At 40.3% G+C, this 15,877-nt stretch overlaps 1 protein-coding gene across 2 annotated transcripts in view; it reads left to right on the forward strand.

The window, feature by feature from the left end:
* Positions 1–13,836, forward strand: part of morf4l1 (mortality factor 4 like 1) — a 49,145-nt gene extending 35,309 nt beyond the window's left edge. For both annotated transcript variants that reach the window (XM_072278021.1, XM_072278022.1), the window contains 4 exons: positions 887–978; positions 4,561–4,733; positions 10,835–10,919; positions 12,044–13,836. In XM_072278021.1, the coding sequence (XP_072134122.1) occupies positions 887–978; positions 4,561–4,733; positions 10,835–10,919; positions 12,044–12,128 (435 nt within the window). In that variant the 3' untranslated portion in view covers positions 12,129–13,836. The remainder of the gene's footprint in view (positions 1–886; positions 979–4,560; positions 4,734–10,834; positions 10,920–12,043) is intronic.
* The last annotated feature ends 2,041 nt before the right edge of the window (positions 13,837–15,877 follow it).

Below are 15,877 nucleotides of genomic sequence, written 5' to 3' on the forward strand. Positions count from 1 at the left end.
ACAATCTGCATCCATTGTGGGGACAGTTTATTGATAGGGCAAGTGAAGTTATCTTCTTGTTCAAGAGCCTGATGGTTGAGGGGTAGTAGTATTCAGCCTTTTTAACTGGAGTGTATAATTCTAAAGCAATGTTGGTGAAGGTGGATACGATAGGATCTTTTAAGAGACTTAGATAGGTACATGGAGCTTAGTAAAATAGAGGGCTATAGGTAAGTCTAGTAACTTCTAAGGTAGGGAAGGGCCTGTATTGTGCTGTAGGTTTTCTGTGTTAGAAGGACATGTGTGGAAGTTTTAAGGCAGTTATTGTTTCTATTTAGCATGTATGCCTTCTGTATTGTAAGCTGGTTCAGACTATTCTCAGACTAATGCTCTGCAGATTTGATCCTCTGTAAGGCTTGAGTGCAAAGACTGCAGAGCCTATTGTGGACAAGTGTGATTAGTGTAGATAGGTAACACAGTCTGCACAGAAGAACTGAGCCTTATTGGGCTATTTCTTTGCTGTGCATTTCTAATGTAGAGGCAGGTTTCCCTTGCAAGATTGTAGAAATATGCAACATGTTGGTTGCAGTTCCTTCACAGTAGACTTTATGCTAAGGCAAGTTTGTAAAACATATGCTGCAAGTTTTCCAATAAGTTGCAAAATGCATTACGTTTTGAAAATTGTTCCTGCACTTATTTTACATTGAAGAAAAGTAATTATTGTAATGGTAGTATAAATAATCAATTGGATCAGTAGACCACAAATTTGTTTCTATGGTTGGAATTATTAGGTGGAATTGATACCTTGTTATATTTAGCTATTGAGTGAGTATTGTAGGTTGATATGAATCAGCATTCATGTATTTGCAGTATGGCTGTCTCTAACTAGAAATTATTCCTCTTAAAGCTATTTCACTTGCCTGCTAAAAAGAATGTTGACACTGTTTTGGAAGAGTATGCCAACTACAAAAAGTCACGAGGGAACACTGATAATAACAAGTGAGTTTTTCTTTGCAATCTTATATAATTTTGCCTAGAAACAATGCAAGAAAGCTAACACTGGAATTTTCACTGAGACTTGGGTAGGAGCACCAACAAAATAGGTGTTAATGACTATTTGGTCTTTCTGTGGAGGTCCTTTTCTCCTGGTTTCACTTGCAATGATTGGAATAGTGTTCTTGAAGATTGAAAATGCCCTTTGGCATCTAAAGGTGTTCTGAAATGGCTGGCCTATTGATTGACATCCAGTGACCATTATGTGAAAAACTCACAATAGTAGAGGAACTCAGCAGGTAAAGCAGTATCTCTGGAAAGGAATAAACAGTCAGTGTTTTGGTCTAAGATCCTTCAACATCGACTGTTTTTTCCACTCCATAGGTGCTGCCTGGTGTAAGTCCCTCCGGCACTTTGGGTATATTCCGCAAGATTTCCACCGTCTGCAGAGCCTCTTGTGTTTACCACTGTGAATCTGTTCTAGATTTTATTAGCTTGGGAGAGTGATTTTGCTTGAAAGCAAAAGGAACATTAGAATGTTATTTTTGTTTCTTACTATTGAAAGCAAACAATGTACTAGGAGCACTTGAAGCATCTGGAGAGTGAAAAATCATAACATTTTATTTTGATCAGTTTTCATCAGAGCTAAACTAAAAGTATGGATGTGATTACAACATACACTGTCAGACTTTAAAGGTCTTTCAAAGTCATTCTGTTGATGTCACATGAAAAAATGCATATTTGTTTAATATGAACCTGGCTAATCCGTTACTTTGGAGCTACTTTACTGCACTAACCTCATATCTATTGATTTTAACATTTTTTTCTTGTGCTTTCTTTCACTCTCTCTGCCCACCATTAAATATGCTTAGCAGCAGTCTTAAGTAGATAATGCTAAGAATTCCCTGCCTTCTGTGCGAAGAAAATTTTTATCTGTTCTGAATGCCCACTTCCCTTTTTATTGAGGATTCCAGCTCTGCTACAACCCTATCAAGCTCTTAATACATTTCTGTAAGATCACTTCTTGCAATCCTTCGAGAATGTACAGAGGCTTTTGTGTATTCCAAAACCGACACAACAATTGTTTAATTTCTGTGCCATTTCCTCATTTTCTAATATTGTTTGATTCAGTCAGTTCGGATTGACATTACTACATTATCTTTGTTTCTACCTTTCCCATTCTCCTGATTTCCTTTCCTAATCAGTGCATTGTTCATCTTTTGCTGAATTCTGAAATTATCTGAATTCAGGGTTTTCTCTGATATAATCTACAGCGGATTAATTTTCCTTTAATATTCTGATGAATTCTATTTGGAAGCTATTGGTGAAATAATATGGCCAAGTATAAATTGGGTTACTTCCAACATAAGAAGAAGATTGAGTCAATTAGCCCTTCCTACTTGCTCCACCTTTCAATCAGATCATGCTAATTCAGTCTTGGTCTCAAGCACCACTTTCATATAACCCTTGGCCCCTTTTTAGTTTGAATGATTTTTTTTCAGTCTCCAGCTTGAATCCAACAGTTTCCTGGGATTGTGAATTCCAAGATTGATGAACCCTCTGAGAACAAGTTTTTTTCTCCTGTATATGTAATGGGTACACAATTATAAAAAAACAATGCCCCCCCCACCCCCCCAAGTCTAGGAAAGCTCCTCATATGGGAAAACACCATCTCCACATCTACATTGTCAAACACCTTGATTTTGGGGTTTTGGTATCTTGTGTTTTCTTTGTCATAAACTGATTTAGAGTCATACAGCATGGGAACACACTGTTCAGTCCCACTGGTCCATGCTGATCAAAGTCCCATCCATGTCAGTCTTTTTGGGTTTGTTTGGCCCATTTCCCTCTAAACCTGGAGTTCCCAACCTTTATATGCCATGGACCAATACCATTAAGCAAGGGGTCTGTGGATTCTAAACCTTTCCTATCTGTACCTGCCCAAGCATCTTTTTTAAATGTTAAAGTACCTGTCTCAACCAGATTTGGATTGGTTTATTCATCACAGATACATCAAAACATACAATGAAGTGGATTGTTTGCATTAACAACCAACACAACCTAAGGATGTGCTGCAGACAACCTGCAAGTGTCACCACACATTCTGGCACCAACATAGCATGCCCACTTCTTCTGGCAGCTCATTCCATATATTGACCACCCTCTGGGAGAAAAAGTTGCCTTGGGTTTCTGTTAAGATTCAATATTGTTTAATTTCATTTCCAGAACACAAGTATAAAGGAGAACAATAATTGTTACTCCAGATCTGATACAGCACAACAAAAATCAAAAATAATTAACAAAAAGAATAATTATAAATATGAAATCTAGCTTGTATACATAAACTGATTATAGATTCATAAAGTGACTCTAGGTACAAGAGTGTCTGAACATAATACGACTGACAGGAAACTATAATGTTGTGGGTGGGGGGGGTAGTATGTTGGGGTGGATTAGTGGGTGCAGGTGTTGATTAGCCTTATCTCTTGGGGAAAGTAACCCTTTTTGAGTCTGCTGGTTCTGGCATGGGTGTTCCGTAGCCTCCGTGATGAAAGAGGGACTAACAGTTAGTGAGCAGGGTGTGTGGGATCCTTCATGAAGTTACTTGCCCTTTTCTAGCACCTTTCCGTATATGTTCTTGATTTTGGGTAGGCTGTTGCCAGTGGCATTGGTCAGTTTTGACTCTCGTTGTAGAGACTTGCTGTCCACTACCATGCAGTGATGCACTTATTAGGATGTTCTCCACCACGCATCTGTGGAATGACGTACAGATGGGTGTGCGTCATCCAGCTGTCTTCAGCTGCCTCAGAAAGGAAAGGCATTGAGGAGCTTTCTTGATTGTGTATAATGTGTTCTAGGACCATGAGGGATTGTGCGAGATGTGCACTCCTAGGCGTTCCAACCCATAGGCTGTTCCAATCCTGTCACCGAGGAAGGACGAAGAACTAGATGTTGATTTCCCCAACCTTGGAGAAACAGACCACACATTCACCTCTGTATATGCCTCTTGAGTTTTCTACACAGCCCCTCATTTTACACTGATTAAAACGTGAATATGATTTAATTGTCAATGACTCTTCCCACAATCTCTCTGACCTCCCGCCAGCAGGCAGAAGGTACCAGAACTGTCAGGCTGGGTAATGGCTTCTTAACACCCTGCTGCACCCAGCGCACATGTACACCCTGTCTGAATGGTCTGCCACCTCCACTGCCCACTCACAGACACACTCACTCTCATCCTGCATTGGTCACTTTTTATCTTCTATTGCTGCTATTTCACATATTTATACTACTGCTTGTTTTATTATAATAGTGTCAGGAGCATTATTCTGTCTTACATTAACAGGCATCTCGTACTTTGATAACAACCTGTCAATCTTCAGGCCATGCCACACTGGGAATTTTGTTAATATTATTTTGTGACTGTGTGTGCTGTCCGACTATATGTAGTGTGTTTTGCACCTTGGTCCCAGAAGAATGATGTTTTATTTAGCTGTGTGTGTGTGTGTAATATATATGCGTGTGTGTTTGAATGACAAACGAACTTAACAGAGTTCTGGTTGCTCAGTTCTGATTTTTCATTTTTAGGGAATATGCTGTAAATGAAGTAGTTGCAGGAATAAAAGAATACTTCAACGTGATGTTGGGGACCCAACTGCTGTACAAGTTTGAGCGGCCACAATATGCCGAGATCCTGGCTGATCATCCTGATGCATCTATGGCACAGATTTATGGAGCTCCACATCTCCTTCGTTTGTTTGGCAAGTTCTATTAAATTTCTGAATTGGTTTTGCTATTTTCACTGCCTTCCTCCACGCTACAGAAGGTGATGTTTATGTTGCAGATGATTGCTGCCCTCTGCTATCACTCCTCATTTAACGATTAGCATTCCAAACACAGCCTAGTCTCATTCTGTCATGATTTAGGGAAAGAATTTCTGAGAAATGACTTCAATTTATATGGTTCATTTGCTGTACTCATTTTCACAATCTTCAGTTAATGATTTTTCAAAGTCAAAGTGAAATTTATTATCAAAATGCATACATGTTACCATTTTCTTGCGGGCATTTACAAGAAAATAAAAGAAAATTGAATTTACAAACAACTATACATAAACCAAGACTGACAAAGATTAAAGTCATTGTGAGAATAAAATTTCCCAACAACTCAGTGATGTGGTAATGGTTATATAATACCATTAGACATAAGAACAAAATCAGTCCATTTGGCCCATCAAGTCTACTCCGCTGTTCTATCATGGCTGTTTTCATTAGTAACACACACAGACTGCTGGAGGAACTCAGCAGGTCAGGCAGTATCTATGCAGGGGAACCAACAGTTGATGTTTTGGGCTGAGATCCTTCATCAGTACGGGAAAGGAAGGGGGAAGACGCCGGAATAAAGAGGTGTGGGAGGTGAACGACTGCTTTCATTATCTTGCTCTCAATGCCAGCACCTCTTATCTTTCCTCCTAATAACTAGTTTCTTTACTTGACACCTGGTGCATTTCCAGTAATGAAACTAACAGTGCATAACTGATATCTGTAATTAATGGTTTAATATGTAAGCAACCTTTTTAATAATGTAAAACAATTTGGGCCTTTGAAGAAATGACTCAGAAGCTAGACATTCCATAATTAAATTTCGTGACTGACTAAGCAGCTTAATTAAAAATTGTGCTAAGGATTTGTTGAGAACTGAAGCCTTATTGCAAATTGTCGGTGTATGATGGAGAGGGGCAGGAGAATGAGAATTTCATAGAACATTACAGCACAGTACAGGCCTTTTGGCCCACAATGTTGTGTCAACCTTTTAACCTACTTTAAGATCAATCTAATCCTTCACTCCTACATATCCCTCCATTTTTATATCATCGATGTTAGAGATTTTCAACTGCCCAACTTTTCTGGCTCTACCACCACCCCTGGCAGGGCGTTCCACGCACCCACCACTCTCTGTGTAAGGAACTTACCTCTGGCATCCTTAATACCCAATTGTTAAATAAAAAGACATTTTCTACACAAATCTTGAATTGGCTGGTTCACTGGGAGCTTCTTAAGACCATAACTCTTAGATTTTAATAACTGAGCCAGAAGAACATGTTGGTGCAAGGCTCCGAACGTGAGGTGTAGTTTCAAATTGCCCTGGGTTCTGATAGGCGGTGCAATTTTAGGTATTCATCAACAAATCACAGAGTTGCCTTCAGCACCATCCACATATACAAACAACCTCTCTGCCTTGAAGAACAAGCTCTTGAGTCTCACCGTTCTGGTCACCTTTCATTTATCCTTGCTGATTCAAATTCATTGAGCCTACCTGCTTAGTGTTACTGTGGGGTGCATTAGGCAGATTGCAGCAGCTCTTTATCATCTTGTGGCCAATTAAAAATGGCTACCATTGCTGATCCTCTCATTGGTATCCAGGCGTAAATTAAAATCTGGAGCTTCCAATACAACACTTCGGGAGCCTCCTCTTTCAGTAAATTAGCCTTTCAGAATCAGGTTTAATGTTACTGACCTGTCATGAAACCTGTTGTTTTGTGGCAGCAGTAGAGTGCAATACATAAAAACAACTCAAGTTACAATAAGAATTTTTTTTTTTCAAAAGAGCAAAGTAGTTAGATAGTGTTCATGGACCATTCAGCAATCTGGTGGTGGATTGAAAGAAGCTATTCCTAAAACATAGAAACACAGAAAATAGGTGCAGGAGTAGGCCATTCGGCCCTTCATTGAGTGGTGTGTCTTAAGGCACACGTTCCTCCTCCCTGATGGTAATAACGAAAAGAGGGTATGTCCTTGGTGGTGAGGGGCCTTAATGATGGATGGCATCTTCTTGACGCACCACTGTTTGAAGATGTCTGATGGTGGGGAGGTTGGTGCCTCCATACCAGATGTCGATACAGCCAGTCAGAATGCTCTCTGCAGTACATATGTAGACATTTGCTAGAGTCTTTGTTGACATACAAACTTACTCAAACTCCTAATGAAGTAATTGCATCAATGTGTTGGGCTCAGGATATATCTTCAGAGATGTTGACACCCAAGAACTTCAAGCCGCTCACCCTTTATACTGCTACCCACTCTGGCTGTGCTCATGCCAGTTTACTAAACTACTGGAGCTTTTGAACCTCAACTACACCAAGTCCTTGTTATCCACAAAAAGTAGTAAGGACATGGGCTTCCACTGAATAACTTTAAAAAAATTGGTAACATGCCTTTAAACTCAATAAAATAATAGTATTCCCCATGATGATTTGAGAGTAAACACTAAAATCTGTTACTACACAATGAAATAGTATATAAAAATGACTGACAGTGAATAAATTGCTACTTGTGAGCAGCCACCATTATGAAACCACAACGCATCCAAGACCACTCTGTCTTTGAGTTCCTTGATCCAGCAGGTCTGCAAACTGATCATCCTATTTATGCAGGCATTAATTGGTTCCTGAAGACGTATGCTTATTTGTTTAAAAAAAATAAAGATGGGGACCGGGGGGATGATCTGGCAAATATGTGGATCTGTGGAGAGCAAGCAAGCTGCTACAGGTCCATGGTCCCTTATCCGAAATCCTTGGGGCAGTTGCATTTTGGAATCCAGAATTATTCGGATTTCAGACACCCCCCCTCCCCCCCATACCAAAAGACACGTATGCTCAATTCCCATATTTAACCTGGCTCAGTGCGGTGGACTTTAGGACCCAGCGGCGCACCAACCCTACGCACATCCTCCTGTATACTTTAAATCATCTCTAGATTACTTATAATACCTAATACAATGTAAATGCTATGTAAATAATTGTTATACTGTGTTGTTTAGGGAATGATGACAAGAAGAAATTTTATTTCCAACAAAAACATTCAATAAAACATAAATATATACAGCTTCAAACGAACCGAATCAAACACATGGTAAATGACTTATTGGAATAAATTTAGAACGTCACTGTCACTGTAAAACTTCAGTAACTTGTCCTTCTATTTATTTAAATCATATAGTGGTAGTTCGGACACTATTTTCTTCAGTTTTTACGCTGCGCAGACACACCACGATCAAGCTTCTGCAATAACTCCACTTCCTGTGTTATTGGTAGAGAAGATTCCTTCTCTTTTTCTCATTGTTACCCATAGGGGTATCTGCAGCTCTTCTGACATTTTCACAGTGAAATTAAACAAAGTCAACAGTGAACACACAATATCAAATGCACATGTAACCAGTACGAGCGCTGAGCCACAACTGACGTCTGGCGGCCTCTGCTAGGGCTACCACGTCACGCCTGAGTGATGTCAGCTGTTGGTGAAAAAAACTTCGGTTTTCGGAGCTTTTTGGATTTTAGAATTTCGGATAAAGGATTGTGCAGCTGTACTGAGAACTGAATACAGTTTCAGAGTTGAGAGATGAGGGGGAGAAAGTTGTATTCATTTGCTTTAGAGCACAGCATATGAAACTTGTGAAGCTGGTACCTCTCGCTGTTTTAAGAGCCTTTCCTGTCTGCTGAATTAAATTGTTATAGCCTCCAAGCCTAAAATTTAACCAACTTTAGTTTTACTGACACCAGCTTAACAATAAACAGCAGTGACTTTGTGGATTTTATAAATGCAAGCAGACACTGAAGTTGAGTGAGACTACAACTAGAGGTCATAGGTTAAGGGTGAAAGGCAAAATGTTTAGGTAAATGTGAGGGGATTTTTCACTTGGGGTGATGAGAGTATGGAACAAGCTGCTAGTGCAATTGGTGGGTGCAGGTTCAATTTCAACATTTATCAAATCAAATTAAGTTTAATTATCATTCAGACCATACATGGACCGGTTGAATGAGACAGCATTCCTCTGAGGCCAAGATGCATAACAGTAGCAGGCATCAGCATGGTCTGCACCCATGTTAGCACTTTCGAACCTTCTGTGGAACGCACACTGGCTTCTCCTTCTCCTGGCTGAGTGCTGGCTGCCCCAAACAACAAACAGATCACTGACGCAGTAGACCTGCTGTACCCATTGTTCTTGGAGTCCGGCACTGTCTTATGATAAAAAACATTTTTAAAAGAAAAGTGTACCATTGATCTTACTACCATCTTACCGAAATTTAAGGGAAATTTGGATAGCTACATGGATGAGAAGGGTATGGAGGGCTATGGTCTGGGTGCAGGTAGATGAGACAAGGCAGATTAATGGTTTGGCACTGACTAGGTGGGCTGGGGGGCCTGTAGTGTTCTCAGACTATGGCCTTTTTTGTATGAAGGCAGTCAATTTGCATGATAAGCACAGGCAACACAGAAACTAGCATCAGTGTAAGAAATTTGATATAAAAACAGAAACGAGCAGCAGCTCTGGTTTCCTCCCACATTCCAAAGACATATGGATTAGGGTTAGTGAATTGTGGGCATTCTACTTTGGCATCAGAATTGTGGGCTGCCTCAAACACGTCCTTGGTTGGTTGTTGGTGCAGATGAAGCATTTCACTGTATGGTTCAATGCACATATAACAAATGAAGTTGATCTTTAATTTTTTTTCCCTGTTTTTGGACATAATTCCAGTAGGTTCTGTGCTAGGGTATTTTAGAGAACTTAAATTTTATTTATCTGGTCAAGCAGATATGCACATGGCAGTATCTCTATTGTATTGTTGCCAGCGCTTTGGTGTGTGGAGATGATAGCAGCTTTATTTATCAGGGACGTTGAGCTCACTCTCAAACTGAGGGCTGACCTGACCTCTTTCCTATTGCAAAAGGATTTGATTGGGTGGATGCAGAGATGCTTCAAGCAGCAGGCGAGACTAAATCAAGGAATTGTAAATCTGTGGCCACTAATAAATCTGGTACATATAGAGAATTCTTAGCTGGGAATGTGGAAAGGGAGGGAGTTACACAAATATTTAGCCAAATAAATATATATAGAGATTGGAGACTTTGAGGACAATTGTGTAGAGCATGGGTCAGCTGGGTTGATGTAAAGTCTAAAGTTGAGATTATCTATTTTATTTATTTGTAGATACAGCATAGTCTAACCAGACCTTCTAGCCCACCAAGCCCATGCCACACAATTACACCCCTGTTATCTATTAACGAACTAACTGTGTGTCTTTGGAATGTGGAAGGAAATTGTCGAATTCCATTAATTGCCAAGTACAGGTGTGCACAGGTGCATGGTGTCATATAAGTAAAATAAATATAAATTATACCCAATTTTTACAGGAACACAAGTAGAACAAAGAAAAGCAAAGTCTATTTTAGGTCACTGGTTTAAAGTGATCATGGTATGGCTAAATTGGAGTAGTTAGTTCAAAGTAAATTTATTATCAAAGTACATGTATCTCACCATATACAGCCCTGTACTTCATTTTCTTGTGGATATCCACAGTAGATACAAAGAAACCGTAGAATCAATAAAAAACTAGACACAACAAAGATGGACAAACAACCAATGTGCAAAAGACAACAGATTGTGCAAATACAGAATAAATAATAGTAGGAACATCAGATGAAATGTCCTTGAAAGTGAGTTCATAGGTTGTGGAAGCTGTTCAGTGAAGTGGTTGTGTGAAGTGAGTGAAGTTATCCCCTTTGGTTCAGGAGCCTGATCATTGAGGGATATAACTGTTCCTGAACTGTGGTGTGGGACCTGAGGCTCCTGTACCTCCCTGATGACAGCAGTAAGAAGAGAGCATGGCCTGGATGGTGGAGGCCCTTGATGCTGGATGCTGCTTTCTAGTGGCAGTGCTCTGTGTAGGTGTGCTCAATTGAATTGACTTTATTTCTTATGTCCTTCACGTACATGAGTAAAAAAAATTATTTGATCAACCTGTTTCTGTTCTGTGAAGAGCATTAACACTGCCTTCTATTAAAGTACATCTTCTCTCCTACAGTGCGAATAGGAGCAATGCTTGCCTACACACCTTTGGATGAGAAGAGCTTAGCCTTGCTGCTAAATTACTTGCATGATTTCTTGAAGTAAGTAGAATTTCTAACTACTCAAAGCCATTAAAAATATGCCGGACAGTGCAGCAAAGGCTCTTTTGGGTTCTAAATGGTTTGTGCCACAGAAATAGGATGCTGTGTAAAATTTCATAATGACAAGGGCACGCCAGTGAAAACTGGAGAAAATCATGGTAACTTTGAGAAAGAAGTGGTGGGAAAATACTTGAGTCAGCTGGAGAGAGAGTTTCTGCTTGGACAGTTGTTTTTATCAATTCAGGATCAGAAACAGGTTTATTATTACTGAAGCTCGTGTTCACAGTCTGTTTATTTGATGGCAGAGGGGAAGAAGCTGCTCCTGGATTGTGTGAGTTTGAGCCCCCTGTACCACCTCCCTGAAAGTAGTAATGAGAAGATGACATGTTCCAGCACAAAATGCTGGAGAAACTCAGCAGGTCAGGCAGCATCTGTGGAGAGAATAAACGGTCCTGATGAAAGGTGTCAGTCCGAAACATTGACTATTTATTCCTCTCCATCAGATACTGGCCGAAAGCCCTGTTCCTGTGCCCTGTCACTCTGAGGATAAAATGGCTCAGAAGGACAGCATTTTTTTTTTTAAAGATTAGCCTTATTTGTCACATATACATGTCAATGGTATGTTTTGATATGAAACAAATAAAACTAATGGTAAAAAAATTAACGTCTGCTTGTACTGGCTATTTGATAGGAAACTGTAACTTGCCTTGCTCTCTTAGTCTTTCAGTGCCTATCTGAAGTTCAACTGGACTCTTACAAATTTAGTGTCGTTTCCTTTCTGTGAGAGGTCGAGGTCCCAAAGAAACATAGAACATTACAGCACAGTGTTGTGCCAATCTTTTAAACTACACTCAGATCAATGTAACCTTTCCCTCCCACATAGCTCTCCATTTATCTATTGTCCATGTGACTGTTTAACAGTTTCTGAAATATCCCTAATGTATCTGCCTGTACCAGAATTCCTGGCAACCCATTCTGTGCATCTACCACTCTCTGTTTAAAAAATCACCTACTTCTGACACCCCCCACAAATCTATACTTTGAGCAGGCAAATTGAGGCACCTATAACCCATCCTGCTAACTGTGAATTGCTATTCATGACTCCATAATTTCTTCACTTTCAGGTACTTGGTGAAAAACGCGTCAAGTCTCTTCAGTTCAAGTGATTATGAAGTGGCACCACCAGAGTATCACCGGAAAGCTGTGTGATTTTTACTACCTGTGATTTCATCCTTTGGTAATTGATATCTTTCTGCATTTAACTTTTTTTTTTGTACAGGTTTGTTTTAAACCAATTAGCAATGCCACAGTTGTTCCCACTGGTACCTGCAGCAATGAGGTCCCAGATGTAATCCATTAGCCATTTTAGTGGGTTTTTACTATTGATGGTTATTCATCCAGTGGAAATCCTTTTTTGGGTAGTGGGGAAAGTCAATGTAGAGTAAACCAAATATATTTGTTCCTGAATGATTTGGTTTTATCCTTGGATAGAAGCATTAAAGACTTTTTAAATCATGGTTCTGTTGTAAACACCTGATTTTATTTGTATGTGCCCTGGTTTTGGATGAGTTCCATAATGGGCAAAACAAGGTTATCATTTCCCAGCACTTGATTATATAAGAAAGGTTTTAACTGTCTCATGTGCTGCATGTGAATTTTTTACCCTGATGTGGAAAGTGCATTTAACAGTTGGGATTTTTGTTTGCGAAAACGCACAACAGAGTGCTTGACACCAATGGAGAATGAGTGCTATTTCCATTCCTAAGAAAAGGGGAGTTTTGAAAAGCAATTTGGCAGGAAAGAAGAAACACTTTTCTTCCTCCTACCCTGAAGACACTAATCTCAGCAGCTTGCTCTCCATGTCGTACTGACCTGGCTTGTGTATCACATAGACAGACAGCTGGGATGCAACATCCATGGTCGACCTCGACCACCAGAGGGCCTCAGGGGTGCAACAGCACTGCACACTTTGAGTTGTGCTCCCTCATTATTCTACAATGATCATTTTTCATATATGTGAACTATATCATGGGCACATAAAACCAGCTCCAAAGTCTTTAAACAGCATTTGTGTCAAAGCCCTGGTTGGCAGTCTGCTATGGCTACTTGGGTTAGCGTTAGCCCAGAATGGGGATTTTTTCCTACTGTTTCTTAACCTACATAACAGATAGTCTGTGCAACCCACAGGCTCATTAGGGAAGGGTGATGTGTTGTTTCCTCAAACTTTGTACAGAACTAACTTGCATTGAAACTTTTGCCGGTTAACCAGAGCTTACTTTGCTGAAAGTCTTACTATAGTGGTGCAACAGACAACCAATCAACCTCCTTGCCAGACTGCACAGAGGGCAACAAGGATCAAAAAATCGGCAGGGCAGTAGGGGAGTTGGACAGAGCAGCCTAATTATTGTACCTCCATTCCTGCACAAACTGTACATAGAAAGCCCTTGTGGCCATCAGTGACAATGAGATCACCAGGAAGGACAAAGTGGGAGATTCTACCAGAAAATTAACATGCCATCCCTGGTACATCTGGCTTTGTACAGGAAGCTGGGCCTGTCACTCTATATCAGTTCAATAAAAGGATCTTTTCTGGAGCCAGTCTTACAAAGATGCAGAGTTATGTAATATAATCTTGTTTTTTTTTTAGATTCTTACTTGCATTTGTATTTGACAATGTTGTACAATATTCAAACTTCTGTTAATTTTTTTATACAATCTGGTGCAAGTTATCTGTGGACTCTTCAAGGTCTGTTCTTGTGCATTGAAGACCGGGCAGTTGGGAGAACTTGTACCCTGTACATGGAAGTTTCAGTCTAATGATCACCTTCAGCAAGAATCAGAACTCAATGAATGTTGTTTGTGTATATAAAGAGATTGCATCCTTGTGTTTGTATATTCCATTAAAATGTTGAATGATGTTTTGTTTTGCCTGTGCTCTTTGTGATTAGTTTGGGAGGGGGTGAGGTGCTGGAGGGGGTGTGAGAATTGTGATAACTAACGTGCATACTGAGAGCCTGTAGGACCACATCAGTGTTTAGTGATGTTGATTGATGAGAAAGTAAATCAGAGTTATTTCCAAATAGTTCAGCTGGCGACATGGTAATATTATAGTGCCAGCGACCCGGGCACAATTCCTGCTGCTGTCTGTAAGGGGTTTCTACATTCTGCTTGTGATCATGTTGGTTTCTTCTAAGTGCTTCTGTTTCCCCCCCACATTCTAAAGATGTACAGGTTAGGGTTAGTAAGCTGGGCCTACTGTTGATGTTGGAAGCATAGTGACAATGCAAGCTGCCCTCAGCACACCTTTGGACTGTGTTAGTCGTTGGCCCAAGTGAAGCATTTCACTGTACGTTTCGATGGACATGTGGCAAATAAAGCTAATCTTAGGCTCTTATTCCCCTGACCCTATAGAGCCTTGCTGAACAGATGTTCCCTCTGACAGTACAGTGCATTCAGTAATTACCTGCTCAAGTTCCTGGAGTGGGACTTAACTCGTTATCAAGATTGTCCTCCTGTATGTATTGACACCCCGATTGGAGTGACGGGTAGTGGTCAGGATTTTCACTCCCTGATGTTTCCCAGCTACAAGGCAGGTAGCTCTTTTCACCCAGCTTCTGCCCATTGAGCATGCACACAGAAATCAGTTCTCTCTCCCTGTGCACTTTGAAGCCAAGCGAGAGCAATGGTGTTTTTGGAACAGATCAGGGCAGCAATGCATAAATCCTGTTTGGGAAACTGGTTGATAACTGTAATTTATTTTATCTTCTCTAAATTGAGAAAACTATTAAAATTGAAATTTTTTTGGACGCACTTTCAAAAGGACACAGTTTAACATTGAAGTAAAGTAATTGAAATCAATGTTATATATGCTGATAGGATGCAGATCAATACCTTTGTAAATAAAGAGCCAGACTCTGTGTAAATGAAGATAACAACTTGAGGCTTCTGAGTACAATCAATTCAAAAGCAATACTTCCTGCCCATTCAATTCTAGTCTCTTGTGTTTTCATTAGAAGCAGATTTTGTTATCTTTGCACTAAACTGCATTCCTCTTCCCTTTTTTTGTCTGTATACCTGACCTTAAAATTTTCCTTTAAGTTAATTTCCTTGCTAGGTCTGGAGGACCTGAATTATAAGGAAAGATTGAATAGATTAGGGATTTATTCCTTAGAATGTAGAAGGCTAAGAGGAGATTTGATGAGATATACAAAATTGAAGGGTATAGATGGAGTAAATCCAAACAGGCTTTTTCTACTGAGGTTGGGTGGGACTACAACCAGAGGTCATGGTGAATAGCTTAAGGGGAAACTTCTTCACTCAGAGGGCCGTGAGAGTGTGGAATGAGCTGCCAGCAAAGGTGTTGCGTGTTCAATAGGTTCAATTTAATGTCAGAGAAATGTATGCGATATACATCCTGAAGTTCTTTTTCTTCGCAAACATGCACGAAAACAGAGGACACCCCAAAGAATGAATGACAGTTAAATATTAAAACCACAAAGCCCCCCGAGCTCCCCCTCCCATGCATAAGCAGCGGCAAAGAAATGATTCCCCCCCCAGCAGAAAAGTATAGGCACCCCTCACCGAGCACTCAAGCGTGCAGCAAAGCATTAATAAAGACGGTGTTGCAGTACCCCAAAGACTACTTGTTCACCCGGTAATTGGACATGCCACAGGCTCTTTCCCTAATAAGGGAAAAAGAGGTGTCAGTGTTTCACAGCGAAAGGGGGAGACATAACAAAACAACTCGCCAATTTATGGTGTTAAAAGTCTGTTGTGTCGCTTTTCCGAGCTCTATGCCTAAGATCTCAGGACTCTGGGCACACAGCCAGCTGCCAGCTTGCTGCTTACGATCTTCCGTCTCCCACAGCACACCAGTTTTTTGTGCTGGTACCGACCTCAGAGCCACAAGAGTCTGACACCCTGAAGGTACACTAGTCTTCTAGATCGCATCTTTGGCT

The sequence above is a fragment of the Mobula birostris genome, chromosome 14, assembly GCF_030028105.1.
Source record: "Mobula birostris isolate sMobBir1 chromosome 14, sMobBir1.hap1, whole genome shotgun sequence".
NCBI classification, from domain to species: Eukaryota; Metazoa; Chordata; class Chondrichthyes; order Myliobatiformes; family Myliobatidae; genus Mobula; species Mobula birostris.